The 26,051-nt window shown below is 37.2% G+C and overlaps 3 protein-coding genes across 6 annotated transcripts; 2 read left to right on the top strand and 1 right to left on the bottom strand.

Annotated features, from left to right (window-relative positions):
• Window positions 1–2,889: 2,889 nt before the first annotated feature.
• Window positions 2,890–16,562, bottom strand: cib2 (calcium and integrin binding family member 2). 3 transcript variants are annotated; one of them, XM_042496512.1, is made up of 6 exons: window positions 16,387–16,562; window positions 12,417–12,451; window positions 7,578–7,689; window positions 4,855–5,002; window positions 4,109–4,304; window positions 2,890–3,705 (listed from the first exon to the last, which is right to left on the bottom strand). In XM_042496512.1, exons 1-6 carry the CDS (start codon window positions 16,432–16,434, stop codon window positions 3,684–3,686), a joined length of 561 nt encoding a protein of 186 aa, XP_042352446.1. In that variant the 5' UTR covers window positions 16,435–16,562; the 3' UTR covers window positions 2,890–3,683. The 3 variants fall into 3 exon arrangements, with proteins under 3 accessions (XP_042352446.1, XP_042352445.1, XP_042352447.1); XM_042496511.1 differs by lacking the exon at window positions 16,387–16,562 and adding an exon at window positions 14,375–14,583; XM_042496513.1 differs by having other exon boundaries at window positions 2,892–3,705; window positions 16,402–16,562.
• lrrc61 (leucine rich repeat containing 61) lies at window positions 15,945–19,943 on the top strand. Its single transcript, XM_042496510.1, has 9 exons — window positions 15,945–16,245; window positions 17,227–17,322; window positions 17,403–17,549; window positions 17,659–17,719; window positions 17,929–18,014; window positions 18,660–18,725; window positions 18,824–18,892; window positions 19,104–19,229; window positions 19,331–19,943. Exons 1-9 carry the CDS (start codon window positions 16,218–16,220, stop codon window positions 19,435–19,437), a joined length of 786 nt encoding a protein of 261 aa, XP_042352444.1. The 5' UTR covers window positions 15,945–16,217; the 3' UTR covers window positions 19,438–19,943.
• Window positions 19,944–20,896: 953 nt separating this feature from the next.
• Window positions 20,897–25,976, top strand: idh3a (isocitrate dehydrogenase (NAD(+)) 3 catalytic subunit alpha). 2 transcript variants are annotated; one of them, XM_042495483.1, is made up of 12 exons: window positions 20,897–20,983; window positions 21,312–21,377; window positions 22,244–22,306; window positions 22,446–22,529; window positions 22,730–22,844; window positions 23,137–23,324; window positions 23,615–23,748; window positions 23,859–23,961; window positions 24,102–24,166; window positions 24,993–25,077; window positions 25,277–25,429; window positions 25,519–25,976. In XM_042495483.1, exons 1-12 carry the CDS (start codon window positions 20,957–20,959, stop codon window positions 25,600–25,602), a joined length of 1,167 nt encoding a protein of 388 aa, XP_042351417.1. In that variant the 5' UTR covers window positions 20,897–20,956; the 3' UTR covers window positions 25,603–25,976. The 2 variants fall into 2 exon arrangements, with proteins under 2 accessions (XP_042351417.1, XP_042351418.1); XM_042495484.1 differs by lacking the exon at window positions 21,312–21,377 and having other exon boundaries at window positions 20,908–20,983.
• The last annotated feature ends 75 nt before the right edge of the window (window positions 25,977–26,051 follow it).

Below are 26,051 nucleotides of genomic sequence, written 5' to 3'. Positions count from 1 at the left end.
TGGCCAGCATTACCTACAAGTTTTAATAATGTTTTAAAATAAAACATCTTGATCTAATGTTCATAGCACCTTTTAAGGATGTTTATCATTTCAAATAATGATCCTGTAAGGTTAAAAGCTGAATATGATGCAGTGTTATAACTGCAACATTCTGAGGATGTTTTGGTGATGGTGAGAGGTGATAGATTACAGAATGTCCGTTGATAAAACGCTCCAACATTGTTACATGAGAACAAAGGGAGCACGTTTTCAAATCAACATTCAGAAAATGTTATTGAGGACTGAGATTACAGACTTTTTAATGAACATGTAATGTAATGTGATAAGTAAACAACATTTTTTAAATATATTTTCTAATGTTTAGAGAGAATTAACCAGGTTTCATATGCTGTTCAGATGACTTAATTAGTGGATTTTTTTTAAAGCTTGAGAAAATTTCTATTTCAAATTCAAAATTCCTATTCAAAATTATTATTATTATTATTATTTATTTATTTATTTTTAATTTTCAGGTCATTTTTTAAATGATGATGATTTATTATTATTATTAGAATAAGCAATTCTATTAGAGAATTGTTTATTGTCTTCATGGTTTTTTTTTAATCCAGCAAATTAACTCAGGTTTTTAAGAGTTAAAAAGAACATTCTGGGAGCTTAAACAAAACCTACTGCTGAAAACATTAATAAAACATTGCGCTGTACCATTCCCAGAGCGTTTTAAGAACCAAAATTTGCAAGTGGGAAGACACGCAGTGTCAACTTTACCTTATTTTCCATAGCTGGTGGTGAGAGTGAGAACAATCACACCTCTGTGGCTTTACTTTGCACACTCATATTCGGTGTTTATCAGCATACATGTGTATGTTTTTTGTACTAGAGCTGGCCTGAATAATCGACCATCACAATATCTAAGACTATTGCTTCGTAACACACTTGAGATGGAATGATGCTGAGTTGCTTGTTATGTAGCTTTTGCCTGCAGCCAGTGTCCCCATTTCTATTTTGTAGCTGTTTTGTATTTGTCAGACTCAGCAGCAGCACTCATGCTTATTTTGCAGCCATTGCACAAAGACGTGACGATGACTCGGATGTGAATCTGAACAAAATGTTCTCCATATGACTCATCTAGTACAACCTGAGCTGAGGCAAATCTGTAACCCACAGCCCAGAAACCATAATTACCCCTTTGACACCAAATTGGTTTGATTTCTATCAACAATGTGGGGAAAAGGCAACGAGCAAATTAACGACACATGGCTCAAAAATTTGCATAACATGAGTAAATAAGTCACAAAAAAGTGACCTATAAAAGTACACACACACACACACACACACACACACACACACACACACACACACACACAGAAAAGCAAACAAACTAAGCTATCTGTCCAGTGTTACCATTGTTGTCCCACTTCTCACTAAATGGGGAAAAGAAAAAAAAAAGTAAAATATAATATATAACAACATTTATTTATTAATATGTATTTATTTATTTATAATATTTTTTTTTACATTTTTGTGTGTAACATCATTTCAAATATAAAAGTATTTTAAATTATAATTATAGTTTTCTGGATTTTCCCTTTTTTTTTTTTCTTCTGATAATCCTTCCCTCTTCTTTAAAACTAATGTTTAGTTAATTTTCCTGTCATGTTTTACTAATTTCTTGCAATCTGTTGGATATTTCTGGCCAAACTGCTTGTTGCCTTTTTCCACCATGTTTCAAAGAATCAAAGCTTTTGAAAGGCACCTGAATGCAGCACAAGAAAACTGATGTCGATCCAGGTTTCAAAGGATTAATCGACCAACATGACCACAGTCGTTTCCTGCGGCTTTCCCATAGAGATTAGATGTGTGCCCATGGTGTAATCATGCTTGTGATTGCTGAGGCAGCTCCCTCTTAACGATCACATCCTGCTTAACAAGCTATTATAGCTGCGATGATGGGCCATGCAGAGGTGCAGTCATTTCCGCTCCTGGATCATCGTGGGTGGAGTGTTGGGGTGAACTGATTATATGGATGGGCTGTTACTGATCTCATTTAGGTTGCAGGTCAGCTGAAATGGTGTGTCTTTTTTATTTTAGGACTTTTGTAGCTGGAGATTGACAGGAAGGAGGGGATGACATCTAACAAAGAGCCAGTGGTCAATTTCAGGTCGCTGCCATGCATCCCATGTAAGCTAAGTAGCTTACATGGGATGCATGCTCGGCTAGGTGAGCTAGAGTTGGCCCAACTCGGTTTTATTTTGAAATCACAGGGAGCAACTTAGCCAGAAATATCCAGAAAATTGCAAGAAATTAGTAGAAAATATTTCTAAAAGCGAAGGGACAAATGTCCTAAAACTACAGTAACAAATTATAAATTAAATGTATTTTTAATTGTTTAAATTTGCTTTGACAGCTTACTGTATCAGTACTTAAATACATTAGTTTTTAATAAAAAGAATTACTGAGATTTTATTATTATTATTATTATTATTATTATTATTATTATTATCATTATTATTATTATTATTATTATTATTATTATTATTATACTCATTCTAATTTATATGTTACCCAGAAACTGTTGCTGTGTAATACCTTCAAGCAGGACCTGGTTTCTTTTGTTAATCAGGAAGTTTGCCCCGGACACTGTGATAATGGCCCCCTAAATGACCCAGACAGTTATAATTTCAACTTTTTTCAGGTATTTTTTCTTTTTTTTTTTTCTTTTTAACGATCTTTCCTTCCCTCCTTTTATTTATTTTTTAATTAATTTAATTTTTTAATTTTCAGCTTTTTTTCTTTTTCTTTTTTACAATTTCTTGCTCATTTTTGGGTCATTTTATCTTAAGGTGCTTATTGTCTTCTTCCCACTTAAACAAAAAAAAAAGAAAGCCAGCAGGTTAACACATTTTTAAGTATCAAGGATTGTATCATCCTTTTCAGCGTCAAAAATACCCCCCTCACACACAAAAATGCATTCACAAAACACATTTATTCAAAGTAACACAAATACCTGAAGTCACATAAAATACTGTAACGTGTATATCCAAAAGATGGCTGTGTAATGGCTGAGGCAGAAGAAAGCTACCAATATTTTGTTTCGATGACAGAGCCCTTCATGTAACTGGAGAACAGTAAGATAAGATTGTCATCATTAGTGCCACAAGCAAAAAAAAAAAAAGAATTACACTGCGTGTACAAATATTGCATAGCTCTTATAAAATATCTATATGCCCTTAATGCTTTCATTAACTTCAAGCTTATCCTTATAAATACTTGATATCTCATCCGTCACTGTAGGAAGACTCTCATGTGCAATATAGGTAGATAAGCATTATATGCAGCAATGTAAAGTCAGGCTCATTTCGGACCATTTTTCAACCTTAAAATGTGAGACGAATAGTCTTTTGTCCCAATGAGAGACCAATCCAGGTCAAGCCCTTTTACAGGTGGTGAAAGGAAAATACATTTTCATCTTCCATGAAGAAATTCCAGGCCCTTGGAAAGCTTAATGCAAGCTTAATCCAGTATTTTTTCTCTCTCGTTGAGGCCGGAGAGGATTTGTGTATGAACTTTATTTTATTTTTTGTGATGATGATGAAAGTGGGAGACAGGCACTGTGCTGTGGCCAGGACAGGGTGCAGGTAGAGTTCACCTCGCTGCCGACCCTGGAAACCTTCCACGGAGCCCTCTCAGATTCGTATATGGAAGGTACTGGAGTGACAAACGGAGACAATAAGAGCATTAATCATCATGCATGTAAACACACTGACTTACTGTGTATGTGAGAATAAACACGCAGGAATGTTGTGTTCAGCATTTCAGCGTTGACAGACTGTGCTGAGGCCATTTGCATATAAATGAATGTGCATCGCGGTGACTCAGGATTAAAGTGATGTTGTTGGGCTGACAGTTAAATGATGCAAATGATTACCAGCCATCTGGGGAATGAAAACTGTGACACACAGCTCACAGCGCTGCAGCATGAGAGCTAATGCACGGATTGCACTGATATTAAAGTGCCCCGGCTTGTCATATAGGAGGAGGCGCATGCAATGTATTAACGCATTCATCACATTAAAGCGTCATTTGTCTTCAGCGAGATACATTTAATCACCTTAGAAAGTCAGGAGCCCTAGTGATCATGTTTTCAAAGTCAGCAAAGGAGAGTTTGTTGTCCCCGTCTAAATCGGCCTCCTCAATGGCTTTCTCACACACAAGCTCCACCTCCTCAGGGGTCAACTCCTCCTTCGTCAGCTTGTTCAGAGTCTTTTCCAGGTCCTCTTTGCACAGGTAATTATCCACATTGAAATCTATGGGCACATAAATCACAGTTTTTAATCTAACTGAGTTCTTGGAAATTTAAAAGTTTAAAGTTTGAATGTAATGTTTTCTATCATTTTATTTTTTTAAATGTATTTATTTCCTTATTCATTTATTTTTACTGCGAGACAAAAGACAGAGCACTCACAAAACTTATAAACACCAACATAAAACAGTGAAACAGTGAACAGTGAAAACAGATCAGTTACCAAAATTTTCACAAGAGTCAACAATGTTGATTTGATTTTGGTGTGTGTGTGTGTGTGTGTGTGTGTGTGTGTGTGTGTGTGTGTGTGCATGTGCCTATATTCTAAACCAGACATTCTGATTTTGGTGGAGAGAAAGCAAGGGGAAAAATAGATTAAATTAATTAATTATTTACTTACTTAATACATAAATTTAAAAAAGGGAGGAGAGAGAAACATACCACTACTACTACAAAAATAAAAATAAAAGTAAAAATAAAAATAAAAATAAAAAATAAAATAAAAAATAAAATAAAAATAGTGTTAGTAATATTTTTGAAAAATCTGTCATTACCATATATTTTGAAGGCGTATATGGCCTTGAGTTCTCTGGGAGCCATTTCACTGAGGACTGAGAACATGTCCACAAATTCATTGAAGCTGAGATTCCCCATCCCGTCCTCTGAGAAAGACTCTACGATCCTGTTGCGGAATGGGTTTTCCTACAGACGAAGGGGATGACAACATTCACACAAATGGTTGTACACATTAGGCCTGCCACAATAGATTGAATTTCACTACATGCTTATTGTGGTCAAGAGAATTCATCATCATGATATTATTACGATATCTGTAGAAAAAAAAATCTAAAAATGCTAATCAATTAAAATTAATCTCTGAATTATACTTAAAATATGAGTGTAGGGAGGTGGCTATGCTTGTGCGAATCACTCAACCAGTAAACCATTAAACTTTTCACATGCACAGGAGCAATCTGGAGCAATTTGGGGTTCAGTTTATTGCCCAGGGATACTTCAACATGCAGAGTGGAGGAGCCGGGGATCAAACCGCTGATTCTCAGTAGTGGATGACCCACCCTACCTCTAGAGCCACAGTCACCCCAAGTTGGTAACTATAACTGTACAAAAGTGTACAACAATGCTGAACTTCTGACATGCACTTGTGCAATTATTTTGATGTATTAAATTAAGTTCCTATTTATTATATAAAATCATTCTTCTTACAACCTTATTTGGTGTCATGTCTCCAGTCTCCACGTGTCAGAGTCTTTGCATACAGCACAAAACCTGCCCTTATATAGTGTTTATGGGGTGTTACCTGTGCTGATAGTTGCTGTTAACTATGCATACGTGTACACATGAGATGTGTTGAGTGGACTGCATTGTACACATGATGACTGCCATGCATCCTCCTTTGTGTGTCAGCTGTGCACGTCCTCAAAAAGTAACGCAGACGCAGTATGTATGCAAACAGCAGGGCCAGTGTAGAGTCAGAGCAGATGTGAGAGAGTAAACACAGTGTTAGCAGCACGAAACATGTACTCCCCATTGTCCTGACGGGCTTGATTTAGAGGCCTTATGTACCACATTCTGAACAAGAACAAACTCTTGAATTTACCACAGGTAAGAGTGCAAAGTATTTGAAGTGCTTAAAATAGTCACACGGCAAAACTAAAACAGGACCACTGTAAAATGCAAAGACAATAAGTTAAAAATGTAACGCCATCAAATAATCATTTTAAGAGAAGGCTTTCTTATAAAAGTAAGTTTTTAAGGATAGTATAGGCAAGTATGTCTGCAAGAATGCTCATGATGCAGCAAGACGCAGCCGAACGTGTACGCGCTTGTAAGGTTAAAAAGCAACTATATCCCCACTATATCCCTGGCCTTATGATCAAGTGGGAGTCATCACTGAGCAAACCTGGGTGAGGGCAAATTTGAATGGTTAAGAGCATTTTGTATGTCTGGAGTTGACTTCTCATATATTTTCTTTTACCAGATAATTAAGAGAAAACAGAAGAGAGATTTAAAAAAAATGTTGCCAATTATCATATGTGAAGCCTATTGTTAACATGAAGTTAATATTTAATTCTTTAAATATCACAGTTATCTCCAATACAATAATTGTGACACCCCTGTGATGTATTATCGTACATGTATGATTTCCTGCATTATGTGGTTTGGATAAGAGAAATATTTATCTTCCCAAAAGAAATAGGTTTTATGACCATTTGTTTTCAGCTGCTGTTGTCAGTTCCACATCTGATCTGCAGAGGTATAAACTGGTGTTTTCTGCTGACCAGAGGGTTCAACCAAAAAAGGCTGACACCCTCTCTTTGCTAATACGCTGCAGCCAATATTTTCTCCTTCGTTGCTCAACCATAAGTTGTGACTGAACATTTTATATCCCGGGTAATTAGCTGATTTGACACAATTTGCAATAAATTCAAAAACCGTATCATTCTATCATCCTCGCAATATACACACAGGTGATGTGTAGAGGAGCAAAAGAAGTCACGCATCTAAAGTAAAGCATTTTTTAATTGCATATCTTCAGACATGTCAGTGCAGCCTGGATCAATGCAGTCCACTCAACACATCTCATTAAAACTCAGCAAGATATGAGTGTGTTTATGGTTATGAAGCTGTAGAGCACTTTGGTAGCACTCATCAATCCGGCCTCAGTGGTCTCCATCCTTCTCCTGTCTGTCTTTACAGGCCCTGCAATCATGTGACGCTTTTAGAGGCAAGGGCCAATTATGCCCAGATTATGAGTCTCTGTGCTAAACCCCCTGGTGGATAAGGACTCCATATAAAATGGTGTGGTACCTGTGTCTGCCGCACAGGAGAAAAGTGGATGTAAATGTGGCTGTGATGTTACACAAAATGGCATTTCTAAAAGCTCCGCTTGTTCTTTTCAAATGGCAGGTACTCAAAAATAGACGGGGGGCGCGTCAGTCAGGATGAGAGAGGCCGAGCGTTTCATGGGACATTAACTTTCATGAGCGCACAGAATGTGGTGTCATGCAATCAGATAAGCGATGGTGATGGTTGAAAATCAATTCCGCCCTCTGAAAGAGAGAGTGTATTGATTGAGGTGTCTGCCCACATGAAGAGTGGGTGTTTGTGTTAGTGTTCTTATAGCACAATCCAAAATAAGAAAAAACAAACACGGGTACATGTCGCATGTGAAAAACATAAAAAAGAGGGTAAAAAGAGGCTGATCTATTAGGAAAGAGGGACAATACAAGACCTACTGAGGTACTGGATTTTTTACCTTTAACTCAGGCATGTTGACTATTAAGGCTAAAGGCAGTTTACAGTCAGGTTCATTGGTGTAGTCCATCGGTACAAGATGTGGAGCCAACTCATGATATCTGCCGTGCAACCTAGAAGAGAAATGAAAAACATTTTTTGAACATTGATACTACGTTTTTTATGCTTCTGGTTTACTGCCATTTACAAGATAAAACTATACATCCACTACTATACTAGAAAATAATGTTTTGGGAGGACCTCTATCCTTTGAACGCCAAATTCTAATAAGCTCATCCTTGAATCAATGTGGACTTCTGTGCCTGATTTGAGGAAATTAAAACTGCACACTGACATTTCTCCCCACATATATAAGGCAGTTTCTGAAGATTTGGATATCAACACAAGCTCCATGAGCGGTCAGAGCCAGCTGTAGATTTTGTTTGTACCTACAAAATGTTCTGGTTACACTTTTTCCACAAATTTGTTCTCCTAAAGTTTCATGAATGAGACCCTTTGACCCTCTCCAGCCACTGTTATCGCTGGGGTGGAGGCATAAAACAACCTTGATTTTTATTCAAAACAAACAGCTAAAACCTAAGATACTGCACTCAGAGAAATACACAGCACAACTCACTGATAGCAGAAAGATGATGTAATGAACTAACAATTTATGCCTATCGTTCTCTCTCCAGTCCTTCTTTCCTTGCTGAAAACCTTGAATTTTATGCTGCTCATTATTGAGAATATTGACAGTCAGTGGCTGTCTGAATGATAAACACATGAAGTCTGAAAAAGTGAGCGTTTATCTCCAGCGCTCCATTCACTCTGTCCTTTGACTAATCCTGTCGTGGCCGGAGCGGAGCCATTTATCAGCAGGGACACTGGTTTTAGAGGACAAACTCACCACAATTAATTTAGATAAATCTGTCAAAATGATGGAGTTTCACTGGTACACAGGGAGAAATGAATGGCTAAACCTGCACTTCTAATGCACCATGACTCTGGAAAGTGTTCCTCAATGTTATTAACTTCATGCGTGACATGCCAAACCATTGCATGTAAAGATACAAAAACATTGAAATGTTATAGAGCTAAATATGACATCATGCTGAAAGGTTCAAATCCTTATGACCTTATGACCACATTACATAACTGTGCTGTAACCGCCGCAGCTGGAGACGGAAACAAGGGGTGTTTTATGAGGGTCATAAAGTGTAGGACCCAATTACGCCCTCTGCTGATTGTCAATTTGGTTTCCAGTCCACTGATGGCCTTGGAATCAAAGTCAGGGGCCAATAGCCACTGAGGAGGAAAAAGGGATAGAAAGACTTTGTTTTGTTGGACAGGAAAGAAAAAACATATAAATGTAGAGAGTCAAGCTGAGGAAAGTATTGTTAAACTTGTGCATTATTTCATTTTGTGGTATTTCAAACAGCGCAAATAATGTTAAAGGCTAATAATAACCTACTTCTTGAAAATTTTTTAGTGTTTGAAACGGTTGTTACAATTTAAGGGGAAAATTTAATTTCAAATCGTATAGTTTTCGGACCATCAGGAAAATGTTTTGGTTTATCAACCTGTGGAGTTTAAGTGTGGAACAGTTTGAAATGTTGAGCTACAGCAATGTCCAGACATAAACCAGTTTAAAATTATGTGTAAAAGCACAATTTTCACGAGGTACAGGGATGAAGAGGAGGTTTGACAACCACTGGGTGTTACAGCAGTTACTATTTATTTATTTAGTTACTTAGTATTTCTTTTTTTCCGGCTTTATCTTCCTCTTTTTTTCTGTTAATAATGACATAAAGTCAGATATTTCATTTTGTGTACGTGGGTGCATGTATACATTTAATTACTTATAGTATAGGTATGAATGAATGATTAAGCTAGCCAATTCAAATTCAGTGTTTTATGGAGAACGGATAGGATTAAATACATTTTTACTTCTTCTCACTCCTTTTCGAATATGTAAAGCAAGTCAGTATGTATTTGACCATATCTTTTGCTTTATGTTTGTCAGTGTCTGTAATTATTATTACTATTTTTTTTTACTTTTATCTGTGTTTGTATAACATTTTCATTTTTTTCTTTTTACATGGTTAAAATAAATAAAAATCAAATGGGCATGTAAAATTGATGAATGAATGTATTTTTTGTTTTTTTAATTGTTGTATTTTATTGTTATGTACTGCTTTTTAAGCGTTTTTTTTTATATTGGAGACACTAGAAGTCCAAGGCAAATTTCAAATCTAATCTCATCAACAATGTGGGTAGTGCTTTGGTTTAACATAGAGCACTAACGTTAGAAATCACTATAAAATGATTTTATTGACTCTGCTTTACAAATAAACAATGTAGCAACATGTTGTGTAATATGTTGCATTTTTATCCTTTATTAATTGTTGATAGTTTGTGTATTTTTAGAAGACAGTAGCACATGCATGCAAAGTCTTTAGAGGTGTCATTTCAAAAATAAACTTTACTGAGCAAATCACACCCCAAATTCCTGCAAACAGCATTCATTTTTTCTACTGTTACACTGCAACATTCTTGAGTATCAGTATTTAATTTCTTTAAGTAGCGATTTATCTTCCGACATCTAGAACAGCTGATGAAAGATACTGAAATGTGAGCATCACTGCTTAATTCCATTAAAAGGATTGATTTTATTTATGGCTGTCGTCAAGAAGGTGAGTGACAGGAGAAGAGAAATGACGCCACCCAATGAGTCTTGATACCTCAAGCAATCATTAAGAGTAGATTGATATTTATTTCATTTTTTTTGTCAAGTGTTGAGGGTTCCACATGTCAAAAGAGACAGAAATCTGACACTTGAAAGCAACACCACAGTCAAAAGGTCAGCGTGACTTCCGGAGGTTTAGGTAACATACTGATGCTGCTACAGGACAGAAGCTTCTAGATCTTCACTGACAAAATACCAAAAGATTTTTATCTTACATGCCAGCAAACTCCATAAACAATAAGTGCACATATGATGCCATTTATAGATGTAATTACAAGTGTCACGGTGGGCTGTTTGTACTTGCTGAGTTGATGAGGAGATATAAAGAGATAACTAATGGATTGGGTGAAAAAGTCATTTAGGATGTATAAGCAAATTTAGCAGCCGCTAAAGATCAATGGCAATATACTAACTCTGTGTAAATTACTGTATTCCTTAAATTTGCTTTGCATAGATTGTATTATTTATTTGCTTTTTTTTTCTCCAAACTGAAATATTGATGATATTGGTACATTAACACATGTTACAATTATAACTTGCTCCATTACTAATGAAAATCTCATTTGCGTAGATTAAAATAAGAATAATCTTATATTAGCTATGTTGTGCCCATATGCCAGAATACATGATTTCTTCTAGTACATATACCAACGAACATGACAGTTTGAGTTCAGTAACAAGTTGTATTAAATGCCACATTTAAATGATTTTAATGTCAAATTTACTGTTGTTGTATATCGGTTTTATCAGCGCTCTTTATCAAATAACACATCTGTGATTGTTATAAATCCCTGTATCATTTATTCGTTATTTTTTCAGAACAAAAAAAACTTGTTTTTTCAATATTCCTTTCCAAAACCAAAAGAAAAAAAAAACATTGTTTAAATCATTTAAATATTTCATGTCAAAAATGAAAAAATAAATAAATAGAAAATTGAATTCAATTTTCTAAAACTGAATTCAATTTTCTAAAATTTTATTTTTCATTCTTCAAATCAAGGCTGAATTGAGATTTTTGAAGTCGTTTTTGTTATACTCCAATTACGACAAAGTTACTGTGAGTACGTAAACAGGTATATTCAATGAAAATGCATTTGTTACTTTTTCAATTCTGCTGTTAATTTAATGCTGTAAGCCGGCTGATATGATCTGAATGGGCTACGATGTACAAGAAGCAAGCTTTTTGAACACTGTCCAAATACTTCACGTCACAGCTGCCAGTGAAATCATCTTCAGCATTAGGTTTCCGAGGAGGGCAGCAGTGTGATGTGACGACTTGGTGAGGCTAAGCGTGTGAGACACTTTGAATCGTCCAGCAGGAGCCGAATGCGGTCTCAGTAGGGACTCTTTTGTATACCGTCCTTTGCAATGACAGCTTGGCTTGGATGTCCACCTAAAGCACATGCTAACAGCAGTGCATAGAGCAAGGAGGGAACATGTGGAAATAAAATGCATTTTGATCATGAGCAGATTATGGGACAATGGGCCCCTGGGCATAGATATGCAAAGGGCCCCACCACCTCTCCTACAAAGGAGTAAGACACACAGACTCTGTGGTGGTTTAATGTCTCTCTGTAGTCTTTTTGCATCCTTTCGGGGTTTCGTGTCTCTTAAAAGTAATTTTTTTCCTTTTTTGTCTTTCGGTCTCTTTGGGCTAATTCTGCATCTTATTGTGGTAATTTTGTGTCTTTTTAGGATAATTTTGTCTTTTTTGTAATCATTTTATGTCTGTAATTGTTTTGTGTTGCTTTGGGCTAATTTTTCGTCTCTTTGTGGTTTTGTCTTTTTTGTAGTTCTTTGGATCTCTTTTTGGTAATGTGTCCTTTTTGTGTCTCTTTGTATAGTCCTTTTGTGTCTCTGTGGACGTTTTGCGGGTTTTGTTACTTTCTGTCTCTTTGCAGTTCTGTTGCATCTCTTGGTGATCTTTTTTTAATTGTTTTGAGTTTTTTTTCCTGGTAATCAGGTGTTAATTTGAGTCACATTTCACAGGTGAGGGCCAGTGGGGCCCCTGACACTTTAGGCCCCGGGTTCTGTCCTCAGTTTGCCTGTTCAGTAAAGCATCCCTGATGTGAGCATTGCTTTAGAATTAATAGGAGCAGATAAAAAAACTCTTACCGCAGAATTTCTTTCCGGGTGAAAAACGTACAGTCCTGCAGTAAGAGAAAACAGCATCAAAATCACTGATGTTTGACAAAAAAAACTGTATGATGAATTGATTAAAGCAATATAAATATTCACCTCATCTATAAAACACTCAATGAGTAATCCGTGAGTCACAAATTCATTAAAACAACATTACGGTTCCTCTGAGGTCACACAATAAACGCTTGTGGGAGTGTCTAGTGTCTCTTAAATGATGACGTATGTGAGGTTTGTCACCTGCCACTTTGCAATAGGGAAGATGTGGCGAGGGGAACATAATCTGCTGTTGTCTGACACACGCATGTTGGCACGCACACTATCCAACAGGCCTAGCGGAGGCACCTCAGTTTACATTTTCCCTTGTATCCATTCTGTGTGAGCTGTGCTCTGAGTGTGAGAAGCAGAGCGCAGCCAGCTGAGCTCCGTAGAGACAGACCTCCCCCCTTAAGTCAAAACAGATCTACTGAGGATATTTGGGTAAAGCAGTATCTGTAAGATTATCACACCATAAAGTCTGCATCATGTTAGATTCAAAATTGAGTCTACACCGAACAGTAGATAAAAAATGCTGATGAACAAACAAAAAAATACTGATGTCAAATTGGATGTAACATCTTAAATATCTGATCCCTCTTGTACAATATGAGAAAAAATTTACCATATACAGTATATAAGGCCAAAACCACAGATAACGGGCATTTAATGGGCTGATAACAACCCAATCTGGTGACATAAGACAGAAACTACAGTACTACACTACTAACAGTACAGGTTTTTTTCAAGAGCAGTAGGAAGTAACCAGAGAGGCTCTTGAGACCTAAACTGTCTCCTGAGAGTAGAGTTTCACAGCATGTCATGCCGGCTTGGCATCAATTATTAAGTCCACACCTAACCACATGATAAACCTGTGCACAAGAAGACACGTTTCTTCCCAGGAAAACCTGGATTATTGTTACAGCGGACATGCAGATCTTCTCAGATGGTGACAAAAAGAACACAAGATCCTCCTGTGGCAATGAAATCAAAACCTCCTGCTATCCTATGCTGTCAGGAATTTGTAAATATTTTAACAGCAGAGTCATAACTGGCCTAACTGCAGCAGGAAATTGATTATTGCCTATCATTAACGGATGGAGAGCACCCAAGTATATTAATTTGCTTTCCTCTCAATCTCACAAACTGTTCAGTAATTTTTGCTTTAGCCATTAAATCAGGGACACACAGGGTTGTACTGTCAGGAGAGACTTGGTCAAAATCAAGAAAATAAGATAGATGCTGATGTATGATCATACTAGTCATGCAAAAGTGACACATTGTGTGCACTTTGAATCCTGAATCGACATAATTTTTCTCATTCTGCTTTCAGATGACTTTCACGAATATTGAAACCTTTGAATCCTAAACAAATAATTTTATTTCAAAAACACAGTGGAAATGGCAGTAAGCAACCTTCTAAGACATGTCCCACAGATTGCATGAAAAAAAGTAAAAGGTAACAAGAAAATTCCCTCAAAATTTGATTTTAAAAACTGGGGAAAATAAATTTAATCCTAACCCTTAAAATTATGTATGCGTATTTTTTTAAGCAAATTTTCTTTTCAAATTTTCTTAATTTGTTTTTTTACTTTAATCTTTCTTTTTTTTCTTTTCATTGTTGCTTTTTTCAGGTAATTTGCTTTTAACTTTATGCTAATTTCTTGCTATCTTTTGGGCCATGTCTTGCTGAGTTGCTTCTCAATTCAATTTGTTAAGGTTTTCAAGGGTTAAGCATTACAAAAACTGACAGTAATTCAGTAGCCTACAAGCGTCACACTGTTACTTCTGCTTAGGCATATTAAGGCTACGTATTAAAGGCTTTAACATGCGTTTTCTGAATGTGGAATTGTATTCCCACTATCATGCTGCAGGTAAACGCGCGCATGCAAGCTCACCTGGTAGGCATCAAGTTGCTCGTCGGTAAATATTGTCTGCTTATTACCCATCTTACTCAAGTGATTTGTTGTTTGTACACATTCACAGCACTGAACGTCCAAAGCCTTTTCTCATTGAAAGGCATTTAGTGGCTCCGCGGCAAAGACAAAGTCTCCGCACAGGATGAGTCGACGACGCAGCAAACTCTTAGAACAGGTTGTTGTTGTTGTTGTTATCGTCCTCGCTGGAGATGTCCGCCATGCCTTCAAAACGCAGAGGATGCATTTAAAAAAAAACATGAAAAATGAAAAGTAGAATAGTGTTGTCCTCGTGTGTCGGAGCCGGTGGAGGTTGAATTGCAAACTGATCTCTGCTCCTCTTTAAGCAGCCAGCTGCTGTCCACCGCGGAGAGGCGGACCAATAGGACCGCAGGTAAATAAATAAAGAAATGCATGCATAAATGAATGTTAATTGCAGGCTGCTAATGAAGATGCTGTTTGTGGAGCTGCTTCATGTTAACAGAACGGATACAGCATGACATCAACTGATGAAATGCTGCAGCTCGTTTGTGTTTGCCAGCTGTGCATGCAAACAACTTCATTATTTAACCCTTTGGAACCAGAGCAAATTGGCTTGATTTCTTTTAAAAACATGGGAAGAAGGCAAAAAGCAGCTTAACCCTTTGAAACGTGCACAAATTGGTGGTTTGACTTCCTTGAGAAACATGGAGAAAGACAACGACAAACTTAAAAAGAAATAACCCCAAAAGTAGCAACATTTTAGTAAACTCACCTGAAAATATGCAAATAATAATAATAATGATAATAATAAATAAATAAATGAATAAAAGTATAAACCAAAAACAAACAAGAAAATGGACTAAAAAGAATGTTTTTTTCTGCAACACAATTATAATATAATATAATGAGTATATATATATATATATACATATTCATTATATTATATTATGTTATATTATATTGCTTGTTTATTTATTTGCAATTTGCAGGACATTTCCTGCCAAGCTGGCCATGGCTTACAGTAGTAGTTTTAAAAATATAAATCCAAATGAGAATTTGAATAAAAAATGAATGCATAAAAATTATTAGCGATTTATTTATCGATACGGATTATCTGTCGACCTCTACTGCGTACACCATAGACTACTTATTTGGGGCTGCTGCAATTGCTGTCATTTTGCAAAAGTGGCCCCGGGCAAAGCAAGCTGATTATCCTTGTAGGAAAGACACAACCTGGAAGAAAAGACTAATTCCAGACAATTCCCATTAATCCAATTTCCATAATTTTCTTCTCCTGCATTTTCCCAAAACAAATTAACATCTATTAGAATTGCATATTTTTGTGCGTTATTTCACCCCTGACTGGATTAGACTTTGCATGCTAATTTTTTAATCCTGTTGAATTACCGCTAAATTGCACTATAATTCAGGATTGACTACTACAGAGCCATCGCAAACCCATATGAGGAATCACTTTTAGCTGTGCTGTAACAAGAACAAAACTTTTAATTGACAAAGAACCTGTTGCACCTGATGAAACAAGATCTAACAAATGCTGCAACATTTGTTTCCAGCCACATCCTCATCCTTCCTCTGCACACACAGTGCTTTTCCTCCGCCTGTGCCTCAGCTCTGCTGGACTGCAGCACACACTGAAGTCCGTCTCATCCACCTGCGTGCTAATGCAGCACAGCAGTACAGTGAGCTTGTCCTGACTGCACCCCAGGACAGATGCCAATATCACAATTACCCTAAACTAACCACCATCTTATCTCTCTGCTGCATTAGTTAAAACCACCTTTTATTGAGACAGGCAGCTTTAAAAGTAGCAAAGTTTCCCGCGATGGACTCAAAGCGCGATAAAGACCAAGGTAAGTTGTGATGGATAGCTTGTTGCTATGCTAGCCGCTAGCTGCTTGTGCGTGTTAGCTAGCTTCGGCTAACATGTAGCTAACAACGTATCCGTCGTTATACATTTTATCATCACAGAGGGGAAAAAAAAGAACAATTACCATTTTATGACTCACCCACTTTCTTTCATCCGACTGAATCGTCCTCATGATATCACAGCCTCACCGCTAAGATACGGGTAGCTATTAACATTAGCTAACAACATTTACTGTTGTCAAGCTAAGCTAAACATCATCACTTTTGTCTCTGCAGGTGTTCACGTGCGTGAGATGTGTGTTTGGTGGCCCCATTTAACCCACCCACGACCGTCTTCCGCTCTTTTGTAGTTGTGTCATAGTAGCCTGTCTGCCAGCCCTCATGTAATTTGCATATAAAGTAAAATAAATAAAACTTGACTTGATGTAAATGAAAATCTGGCAGTATGAAAAGGAAAAAAATAAACAGACCACAGCATCATTATTCCTGCTTAACCTGATGAGTCATTTTTTGTCCTTGTCAGGGAATTTCCTTTGTGCAGTCTTCATGAAAGAGTATTCATGTGCAGTCAGAGTTAAGGAGTGATTCTGCCTGAGGAAATTAAACCAAATATAACTTCCTCAGTTGTTATTCATGCATGCAACTGGCGAGCTAATACCATCACAGACAAACAGTCCATCTGCCTGTTTGCGACCCTCTCCTCTGGAGCTGGCAGACCAAGAGCTTGGTGTGCTGCCAGATATGGAATTCAAGCTCTGCCTGAATTGTTATTTCCTATTTCGAGAATGATTGCATGGGCTGCTTGATTGTTACACAGTAAACAGAGCCGACACAACGCTTCCAGCATTCTGCTTTTCACGGCGCTGACTCACAAATAAGGACACTGCCATTGTGTTGCGTTTATAAGAAGAGAAAAGTGAGTGTGATTTGTTCTGCCGCAGTCTTATTTCTCCTGATTCTTTCAGATGCAGACTGCGAGAAGATAACTGCTGTGCTGCTCAAGTCACGTACAGGGGAATTTGATTTGGAGTCGATACTGTTTCTCAAACTGAGAAATCTTGGTGAGATTGAATTAATAGCTATATCTACTATTAAAGCCTTCAAAAATGCATCATATAATGATGAACTGTGTGTCTTGCAGGAATCCATGATCTCGGCTGCATCGGAGAGTGTGTGAATTTAGAGAAACTGGACCTCTCTGGAAATAACATCTCAAATTTAGCTCCTCTAGCATCTCTGCGGCTGCTCTCTGTACTCTGTTTGTCTGCCAACAGGATTTCCAATTTAGGTAACACATATATTCTGTCTTTTCATCTTGAATATGTTTACATATCAACACTGTTTCTTACATGAATAGGATTAGATTAAATGAAATGTTATTACTTTTGTACTTTCAGAGCCCCTGCGCAGCTGTGAAAGTTTACAGCACTTAAACCTGGCTGGTAATAACATATCCAGGTAATGATCATTGACTAAATGCTTGCCCTAGATGTTTCAAAATGTGAATGTATCAATTATTACAGTGTTAATTACACAGTATACAAACAATTTAATGTCATTGATGTTATACAAGAAAATATTGTGTCTCTAGTGATGATTTCTAAACAGCAGCAACAGTCTGAATTGATCATGTGAAATAATTTCTCATCTGTTTTGTTTTTCAACAGCACCGAGAGCTTACACTGCCTTCAACCTTTGAGAAAGCTAGAAAATATACGTCTTAAAGACAACACCTACAATTATTCCAATCCAGGTAAATGATAATAATCTATATTGGATTGCACCTCGTTTGCACCTTGCTGCTATATAATGTTTATTTTTTGCACCCACTGTTTTATTTCGGGCTTTTTATCTTTGTATCTGAAACTTCCAACTTTGTGTTGCAACTGCTGCAAAGTAATTTCCCTCGGCTTAAAAAAAGTCTTATCTAATCTTGTCATAATACACATTGTAGGTATATTATCCATTGACCTGACCGCCGTTTACCCAATACTTGCACTGTTATGTTCCATGTATGACTGACTGTTGCTACAGTGCTATCACTAAGAATTTCAGCATCCTCCCAACAGTGCTGTTAGTTTTAAACATCTTCGTGAGTCATTGCATGCTCCTCTGGGGGTGTTTGGGGTCAAATATTATCACAGTTTCCGTGTCTGTGTCTGTCAGTAGGCCATTACACATTTAGCGTCATAATATAATGACTTAATAATAGTGTATGAACAATGTAGAGATGTATTTCAATCTACAGCAGCTGTAAGGTAAACAGATTTATCAGACTGCTACTTCTGGTGCAATCATATTTTATCATAGCTTATTTTATCTTCATTTTTCATGACTTTATTTGAGAACAACTTAGATGGAAAATTCTAATCACTGGCAATGATTTTCTCCATGTCAGTGTGCAGGAACACAGCATACAGAAACGTAGTTCTTGAGATGTTCCCCAACATCAAGGTGCTGGATGGTAAGATATATATATATATTTTTTTTTTTTCATGTATTCTTTGCATAGCATGAATGCTTAGACTATCATACATGTTTTACTCTGTTTTTAAATCATAGGGGAAAGAGTGGTGGGACGTGGCAGTGAGTTGTACCAATTATGTAAAGACATTGATGATACCATTAAAGGTACAGTTGTGAATAAGTGTTGTTGTGTCATGACTGGTAACTTGTTATCATACTCCATTCATCAGATGAAGTTTAGTTGTTGATCATAGTATTGATCTTACACACACTGCTGGATACTGACGTGTCTGTTGTGCCGATTTTGCCTTTCTTGACTAAAAGTTTTCTTTTTCAAGTGATTACTGAACTTGTATTCTTTCTATAAAATGTCCAGCCGGTTTGTACAAGAATGGACAGCTTGTTGAGCAACCAGATTGCAAACCATGGGTGGAGGATAATTACTGGGAGATAAAGAGATCAAACAATGCCATTATTGAAGAAGCCTACAAACAGTTTAATGGTAAGAGGTTGCATTTGATCTACCAGTTCTTCTGCTACACTATGTTGTGTTTACAGTGTGGTGTCTGATATAATGATCGCCCTGCATGTCTTTTTCTGCAGATGTTCTTCATGAATGCAGACTTCTCAACAACAGAGCCACTCACGTTATTTCGCAAACTGAAAGATCTATGAGCCTGAAGAAGCAGCCAAAGCAGTATGCTATCTGAGTGGGGCTATTTTGAACAAATTTTTGTGTAGTTTTGTTGTATGACATACCGTGGCTAATGTACTGTAGGTTTCTCAAATTACCAAGCTGCATCCAAATGCTTGATCTATACCATTGCCAGACACACGTGCTTTGTGTTGCAGTGTGAGGCATTTGTTGAAATTCTATCTCATCCTATGCATTGTGTATCGGACGATACATTTAAGTGGTTTGAAAACCTTTATCCATACTGACACCCCTCAGTTGGGCTCAAAGATGTCTTTACATGCACAGTGTGCATTTTGTACCATGTAGCCTGCATTTATGCTGAAAGCTATGCTGCTTAAGAATTTATATAGGTTTTAATCAAGAGCTTTTTTCCCCATTTTGCATTGCTGGATAATTGTGGGAGTTAATGTGTCCCATGCTGTGTGCTTTCTTTGTAAGTTGAACTTTTGCAAAAAGTGATTGAATGATCGTTTCAGCTGTTTCTAATTGTTTTATACCATAAAGTTTATTATGTGTACAGCCAACTTGTGGAAAATACAGTGCTTGCAAAGGTGTGCTTCACATCTTTGATTTGTACTCCTGTCCATTAAGTTTACCCATAAGACAAAGCTTGCATAATATATACTTATTGCACATACAGAGCCATAGAAGATGCACAATGATGTGCTGCAGACTGTAGAGGAAGTCCACAGGCGCCATCTGCTGGTGATCCTGCAAAACTGTGCAGCACTTGGGAAACAACGCCCATTTTCAAAATTCATACATGTTATTGTTGTGGTCCATGACAGTCCAAAAATATTAGTCACATGAACACCACTCCCCCAAATCAAATAACTACAGTGGTAAAAGTCTAAAGTTATGATGCCACAGGGTAAAAAATCTGGAACTGCTCCATAGACAATAAATGGTGAAAGGTGTTCTAGATGACAGGAGGGCAGCCAGGGGAATGGTCTGAGTATTTATTTTATTTTATTTTATGGGGACCATATGCAGTCAAACAGAGATGTTACCATCTGATATGAGTTTGAGATCGTAGCTCGTGTTCGAAAATATTAACTTTCATAGGCCGGGAAATAAAATTTTGTGTGGTATTACTGTTGACCACACATGAGGTTGCCTCAAGGACATATATGTATATGTCTATGTCATATATACTTAGGTATGTCTGTGAGGTTGGCTCTGTGGGGATGTTCCCATAGGCTGTATATAAATGGTTGTTCGTTTGCTTCCCTAAATCCCAGTGCTTATCCCGGGTGATTCTCAAAGTAAGAGCATGGATGAGTAAGAGCAGTTGGACTCTTAAACCTTGCACCAAATGTTAAATTGGTCAGTATTATAGAAATGATCGAAATAGTAACGAACTCAACGGTGCTTCTACAAAATCTTTATAAATCATGTCGTTAATGTGTGAATTTGTTTAAATAAGGTTTTATTTTGAAATGAGACATAACGGAAATCCACTACGTATTGCCGTCAGCTTGCGGGCAAGTTTAGCAGTGTGCTGCTGCTGCATCGACCTTGGCTAGTTGAAGATGGCTGGGAAGGCGTGGAGGTCAGCGGTATGTACAGGGGGAAACCTCTAAATCGTTTGCCGTTCATATGAATAACACCAGTCGCATGCAAATGTGTAAATTAACGAACTAGCGTTAGGTTTTTTGACTGTCGTGCAGGCTCATCGGAGATTAGCTAGGCGCTAATGCTACATGCTTGGAGTTACTATAGCAACGCGACCCATGACCGCTATGGAGCTAGCTAGCTAGTTAGCTAACATGTAACGAAAAGAGCAATTAAGTTAGCGGTTTAAATGTTTTAGTTGACCATACATTGTTGCAAACGTCATTTTATAGCTGATAACTCAAGTTGAACAAATGTCAATGTCATCTACAGATTCTTAACCTACTAAAACAGTGGGGTTTATGGCTCAATGGCAAGGATAAAATCAAGGCACAGGAAGTAAGTTAAGCATAACGTCACGTATTAAAACCTGAACTATCCTGCGTTTGGATAAGCGCTAGTGCTAACTAGCAATCTCCTATGGTAGTAATGTTATTTTAATCTGGAGTGGGCATTTTGCTTTTTCGTAGTTTCTAAATCGGAGTCGCGTCTGCAATTTTTGCAAGTCAGCTAAGATAATGAACTTACTGTAAGCTGTCAGTTGTGTTTCAAAGCTAAAGGTGACCTCTTGTTGATGCTCTATAACAGGAGACCCAATTACCCTATTTTGGGCCATGGTCTTTATCAACGGCCAAGGTTTACACATTTGTTTATGGGCATTTATACTGAACATTACAGCAGAAAATAGACTGTTCAACACAGCTAACATGCTAATTAAAAGCACTGACAACTCCTGCTGCTAACTGGTTGGAGTCTCCTCTTCCAGTATGTCCTTTGCAGATTACTACCAATTCATGCTTGTCTGACTCTGTCCATCCAGACATGAATCCCTTGTGTGGTTCGTGCAAATATGTTGCTTTTCGTGTCCTGATAGGTTTACAAGAATGACCAAAGATTGGCATAAAATTAATAATGTACTTCTGATCAAAAAAGTGCCTTACAGCTGAATCATTGTCCCAAAAAAATACTCTGTATTCCAAGACATTAAAATGCACAATTCTTGGGTCATTCTGTTCCCATGATGTTCATTATTCCAGTAAGCTTTGCTCAGTTCACATAACATCCTAGCTCTGTTTGTTTTGTGTTCACAAATACACAACAGAACAGTGTTAAGACTGTATTTGTGCTAAGTTAAACCACTTAAATTGTTGGGGAAGTGTTTTTTTTTTTGTACCTGTAAAAATTTTGACCATTTTGCTTGTCAGGTGTCACGGGTGGTTGGAGCTTTGAATAGAGAGCCTCCACAACCCAGGACATTCACCCGTGGGGTATGTATCTTTCCTCTAGATCTGTACAACAATTTGACAAAGATTTTTTATGTAACTTGTAAATTGTAACTCTGAAGTATGTATGTATGTATTTATTTATTTATTAATGAAAGTTATGTGTTTTTCTACTGCCTTGCAGCTTCAAACTGTTACTTTAATCCCGGGTGATGGAATTGGTCCTGAGATCTCCACCGCTGTCATGAAGATATTTGAAGCAGCTAAAGTTAGTACTGGAGTAGCATAGCAAAGCATCACTGTTCACCACGAACATTAAGCACCCAAATTATTTTTAATATTGTAATAGATTACATAATTTCTGTTACTCAAGCACTGATGGTCAAGAAACAGACACACAAAGTCTTACAAAAGCTGCAAAATGTAAACCAATGTATTGATTTTGCTGTACATAATACTTTGATGTAGGCACCTATTCAGTGGGAAGAGAGAAATGTTACAGCCATACAAGGACCTGGTGGCAAGTGGATGATCCCTCCTGATGCCAAAGAATCGATGGACAGGAACAAAATTGGCCTAAAAGGTAACCTGCTAAATACACAAATAATTACTTTTAAAAACAAAACAAAAAAAATGCAAAACCAACAAAATAGTTATTGTTTATGTTTGAAAGAGTTTTTTTTTTTTAAAAAAAGAAGTGGTATTTTGTGATCAAATCTTAATTTTGTGCAGATTATTATAATAAATCATATAAACATAGATGCATCTTATCCATATGTACCCATATGTTTCCTATATTTTGCAGGTATTGATACTTCAAAAGAAAAGCAATCCTTTAGTTCAAAGTAATTAATATTGTATTACTTAATCTACAGGCCCTTTAAAGACACCAATAGCTGCTGGTCATCCATCTATGAACCTGCTGCTGAGGAAAACCTTTGACCTCTATGCGAATGTGCGCCCCTGTGTGTCCATTGAGGGCTACAAGACCCCGTACACTGACGTGAACCTGGTCACCATCAGGGAGAACACTGAGGGAGAATACAGTGGCATTGAACATGTGGTAAGAAGCCTTAACAACACATTAATTGTCTAGTTGTTTCATGGTGTTGTTTACAGCTTTCTACTTTGATCTTTTGATTATTTCCTCTCTGAGACAACTTAGATGCTTATGTAATTCTCTAGATGAAATGTTTTGTATCTCACCTTTTTTTTTTGCAACCCTAGTGTCTACACTAGGGTTGCAAAAATTGTGAGCACTTTCCTTAAAGAATTAGTTGGTAAATTGTTCAACAACTAGTTATGTCTACAGATTTTACCTGAATCTCTTTTGGATTTTTTTTAAATTTTCAGATTGTTGATGGAGTTGTACAAAGCATTAAGCTCATTACAGAGCAAGCCAGCCAACGCATCGCAGAGTATGCTTTTGAATATGCCAGAAATAATAAGAGGGCCAGCGTTACTGCTGTTCATAAGGCCAATATTATGTAAGTTGTATCCAATATAAATTGCTTGAATTAATTTGTCATTTTAAAGCTGTTTGCTGAGAATAAATGGTTTTCCATCTGTTGATGGTTTTATTTTTCATTTTTTACAGGCGCATGTCCGATGGGCTTTTCCTACGCAAATGCAGAGAGGCAGCTGAAAAGCACAGAGATGTGAAGTTCACTGAGATGTACTTGGATACTGTGTGCCTTAATGTAAGTCCCAGTAGCTTTTGATATAAATTACATTAGGGTGTATACTGTCTTAGATTGATACAAAGCATTTTTTTTGTTGGAAGTTTTGCATATATAACATTTTTCGATAATAGTAGCATTGTTTATACATGTTCTTATAGATGGTACAGGATCCCACACAGTTTGATGTCTTAGTGATGCCAAATTTGTATGGAGACATCTTGAGGTAAGTAAACCTCATAAATAGTGAACCTGTACATTTTTTAGTTGAAAATCAGTATCCTTTTTTTTTACATGTGAGTGCAAAGTATTAAAATTCTTCATATTGTGTTATAAATTTGCATAGTGACTGCCCTCTAAAGTTTCAAACCAGGCTATTGCAGCTGAATTTTGTTACTGACCATTCTTGGAAGCAGGAGTCTGCTTTCATTACAATGCAAGCCCTCTGTCACTGCTCTCTCTCCAACCAACAACTTTGCCTGTGTGTGGGGTGCAGGGAGGTGCTGTGGATCAAAAGGCAGCACCATTGGGTGACTGGGCATGTCTTAGCCCCCCTCCCAGCCCTGCCCATTTTTGAGACTTTTTTCACATTCCAGGAAGGAGGCACTTAAGCCAAAAGTGGGGGGGGGGGGGTTGTTACTATGTAATGGTTCAGACAGCGCATGCAATAAACACACATCAAATTCTGTATACACAAACATGCTTTTACACTGTCTTATTAATTATGTATATTGGTTTTAATTCACATATAGAAATTAGTTGGAACCAAGAAAGTCGTGTTGGCTGTGTGATTCATTCAGAAGTATATGAAAACTTGGGCAAAGTAATTTAGTTAACCTGACAAAATAATTTACCATCAAAGAAAATTGACTGAAATCTAAATTTAAATACTGTAGATGAAGTGTTTGTTGAGGATGTGGAAAATCAAAAGACTGCACCGGCATGGTCTGCCTTATTGCAAATTATGTGCTTCATATGTACATGAAGTCTACTTAGCAAGGCCAGTATGTATGTACAATAATACATCTGAAGGTAACTGTTTACCATTACAGTGATCTTTGTGCTGGACTGATTGGAGGTCTTGGAGTTACTCCTAGTGGAAACATTGGCGCCAACGGTGTTGCAATATTTGAGTCGGTATGTTCTTTTTATTCCCATTTGTCAGACTTTTTTTTTCTTCACAGGTTTCACAGTGATCAAAGTACATGTTCCATAGTAGAAGTGAGCTGTGTAAAGCCACATTAATGTTTGCCTCATCGTGTTTATCTTTTCAGAAATTTGATGGTCATAGAAAAGTCATCCATGATTATAGTTTGTAATTAATATCACCACTCAGGTTCATGGAACGGCCCCAGATATTGCAGGAAAAGACTTGGCCAACCCCACCGCCTTGCTGCTTAGTGCGGTCATGATGCTGCGCCACATGGGCCTGCATGGCCACGCCAACAAGATCGAGACTGCATGCTTTGACATCATTCGAGACAAAAAGGTAATCTAACTTTCTAAGAAAATCAGACATGCAGTTTTAGTTGCATGTTCCCATTCTGATTTATAATGACTTTATCATCTGTCTTTAAGGTTCTAACAAAAGACCTGGGAGGAAACTCAAAGTGCTCAGAATTTACAAACGCAATATGTCAACGAGTGCAGGAGCTGGCCTAAAGTGATGCTAACCGGGCCACGAGTTGATTGGTTGGGTCTCTTTACTCCATCATGTCACGCTGTATCTGCACATTTTTAACCATAGTATGTATTTTTTTTAAAAAGACTCAGGAGTTAGGGTGTGTGTCCACATAGCATTTTTTTGTTTGGTAGAAAGGCAGTGGCAGGGTGCTCATTTCAAAAAAAGGTTCATCTCTATAAAAAGAGCTGATCCCTAAAAGTAAATGGTGATAAAAGCACAACACTCACCAGCAAAATTTGGCTGATATGCTCTCACAATTGGGCTTTTCTGTCTTTGTTGTGATTGGATTTGGCTGAGATATGATACAGCTCGGGACAGAAAATAGCTAAAAGAGTGGCAGTAATCGCATCAGCACATTTTGGTAAAGTTCAGAGATTCTCAAGCAGAAGCGGTCGCACAAAAAAGCCGCACCATTTTGAAAAAATAA

Source organism: Plectropomus leopardus, chromosome 11 (genome assembly GCF_008729295.1).
Source record: "Plectropomus leopardus isolate mb chromosome 11, YSFRI_Pleo_2.0, whole genome shotgun sequence".
Classification (NCBI taxonomy): Eukaryota; Metazoa; Chordata; class Actinopteri; order Perciformes; family Serranidae; genus Plectropomus; species Plectropomus leopardus.
This window is presented reverse-complemented; position numbering and strand designations above follow the sequence as displayed.

What these genes read in the sequence shown, in the direction of transcription:
- idh3a (XM_042495483.1), top strand. Translation starts at nt 20,957, where the DNA reads ATGGCTGGGAAGGCGTGGAGGTCAGCG. An exon ending in GGAAGGCGTGGAGGTCAGCG is followed by an intron (nt 20,984 to 21,311) that starts GTATGTACAGGG and finishes TGTCATCTACAG; the next exon opens with ATTCTTAACCTACTAAAACA. An exon ending in TGGATACTGTGTGCCTTAAT is followed by an intron (nt 23,962 to 24,101) that starts GTAAGTCCCAGT and finishes ATGTTCTTATAG; the next exon opens with ATGGTACAGGATCCCACACA.
- lrrc61 (XM_042496510.1), top strand. Translation starts at nt 16,218, where the DNA reads ATGGACTCAAAGCGCGATAAAGACCAAG. An exon ending in TCTCAAACTGAGAAATCTTG is followed by an intron (nt 17,323 to 17,402) that starts GTGAGATTGAAT and finishes TGTGTCTTGCAG; the next exon opens with GAATCCATGATCTCGGCTGC. An exon ending in AGCCTACAAACAGTTTAATG is followed by an intron (nt 19,230 to 19,330) that starts GTAAGAGGTTGC and finishes CTTTTTCTGCAG; the next exon opens with ATGTTCTTCATGAATGCAGA.
- cib2 (XM_042496511.1), bottom strand. Translation starts at nt 14,425, where the DNA reads ATGGGTAATAAGCAGACAATATTTACCGACGAGCAACTTGATGCCTAC. An exon ending in ACCCGGAAAGAAATTCTGCG is followed by an intron (nt 7,690 to 12,416) that starts GTAAGAGTTTTT and finishes TTTCTCTTCTAG; the next exon opens with GTTGCACGGCAGATATCATG. An exon ending in TCAACATGCCTGAGTTAAAG is followed by an intron (nt 5,003 to 7,577) that starts GTAAAAAATCCA and finishes CTTCGTCTGTAG; the next exon opens with GAAAACCCATTCCGCAACAG.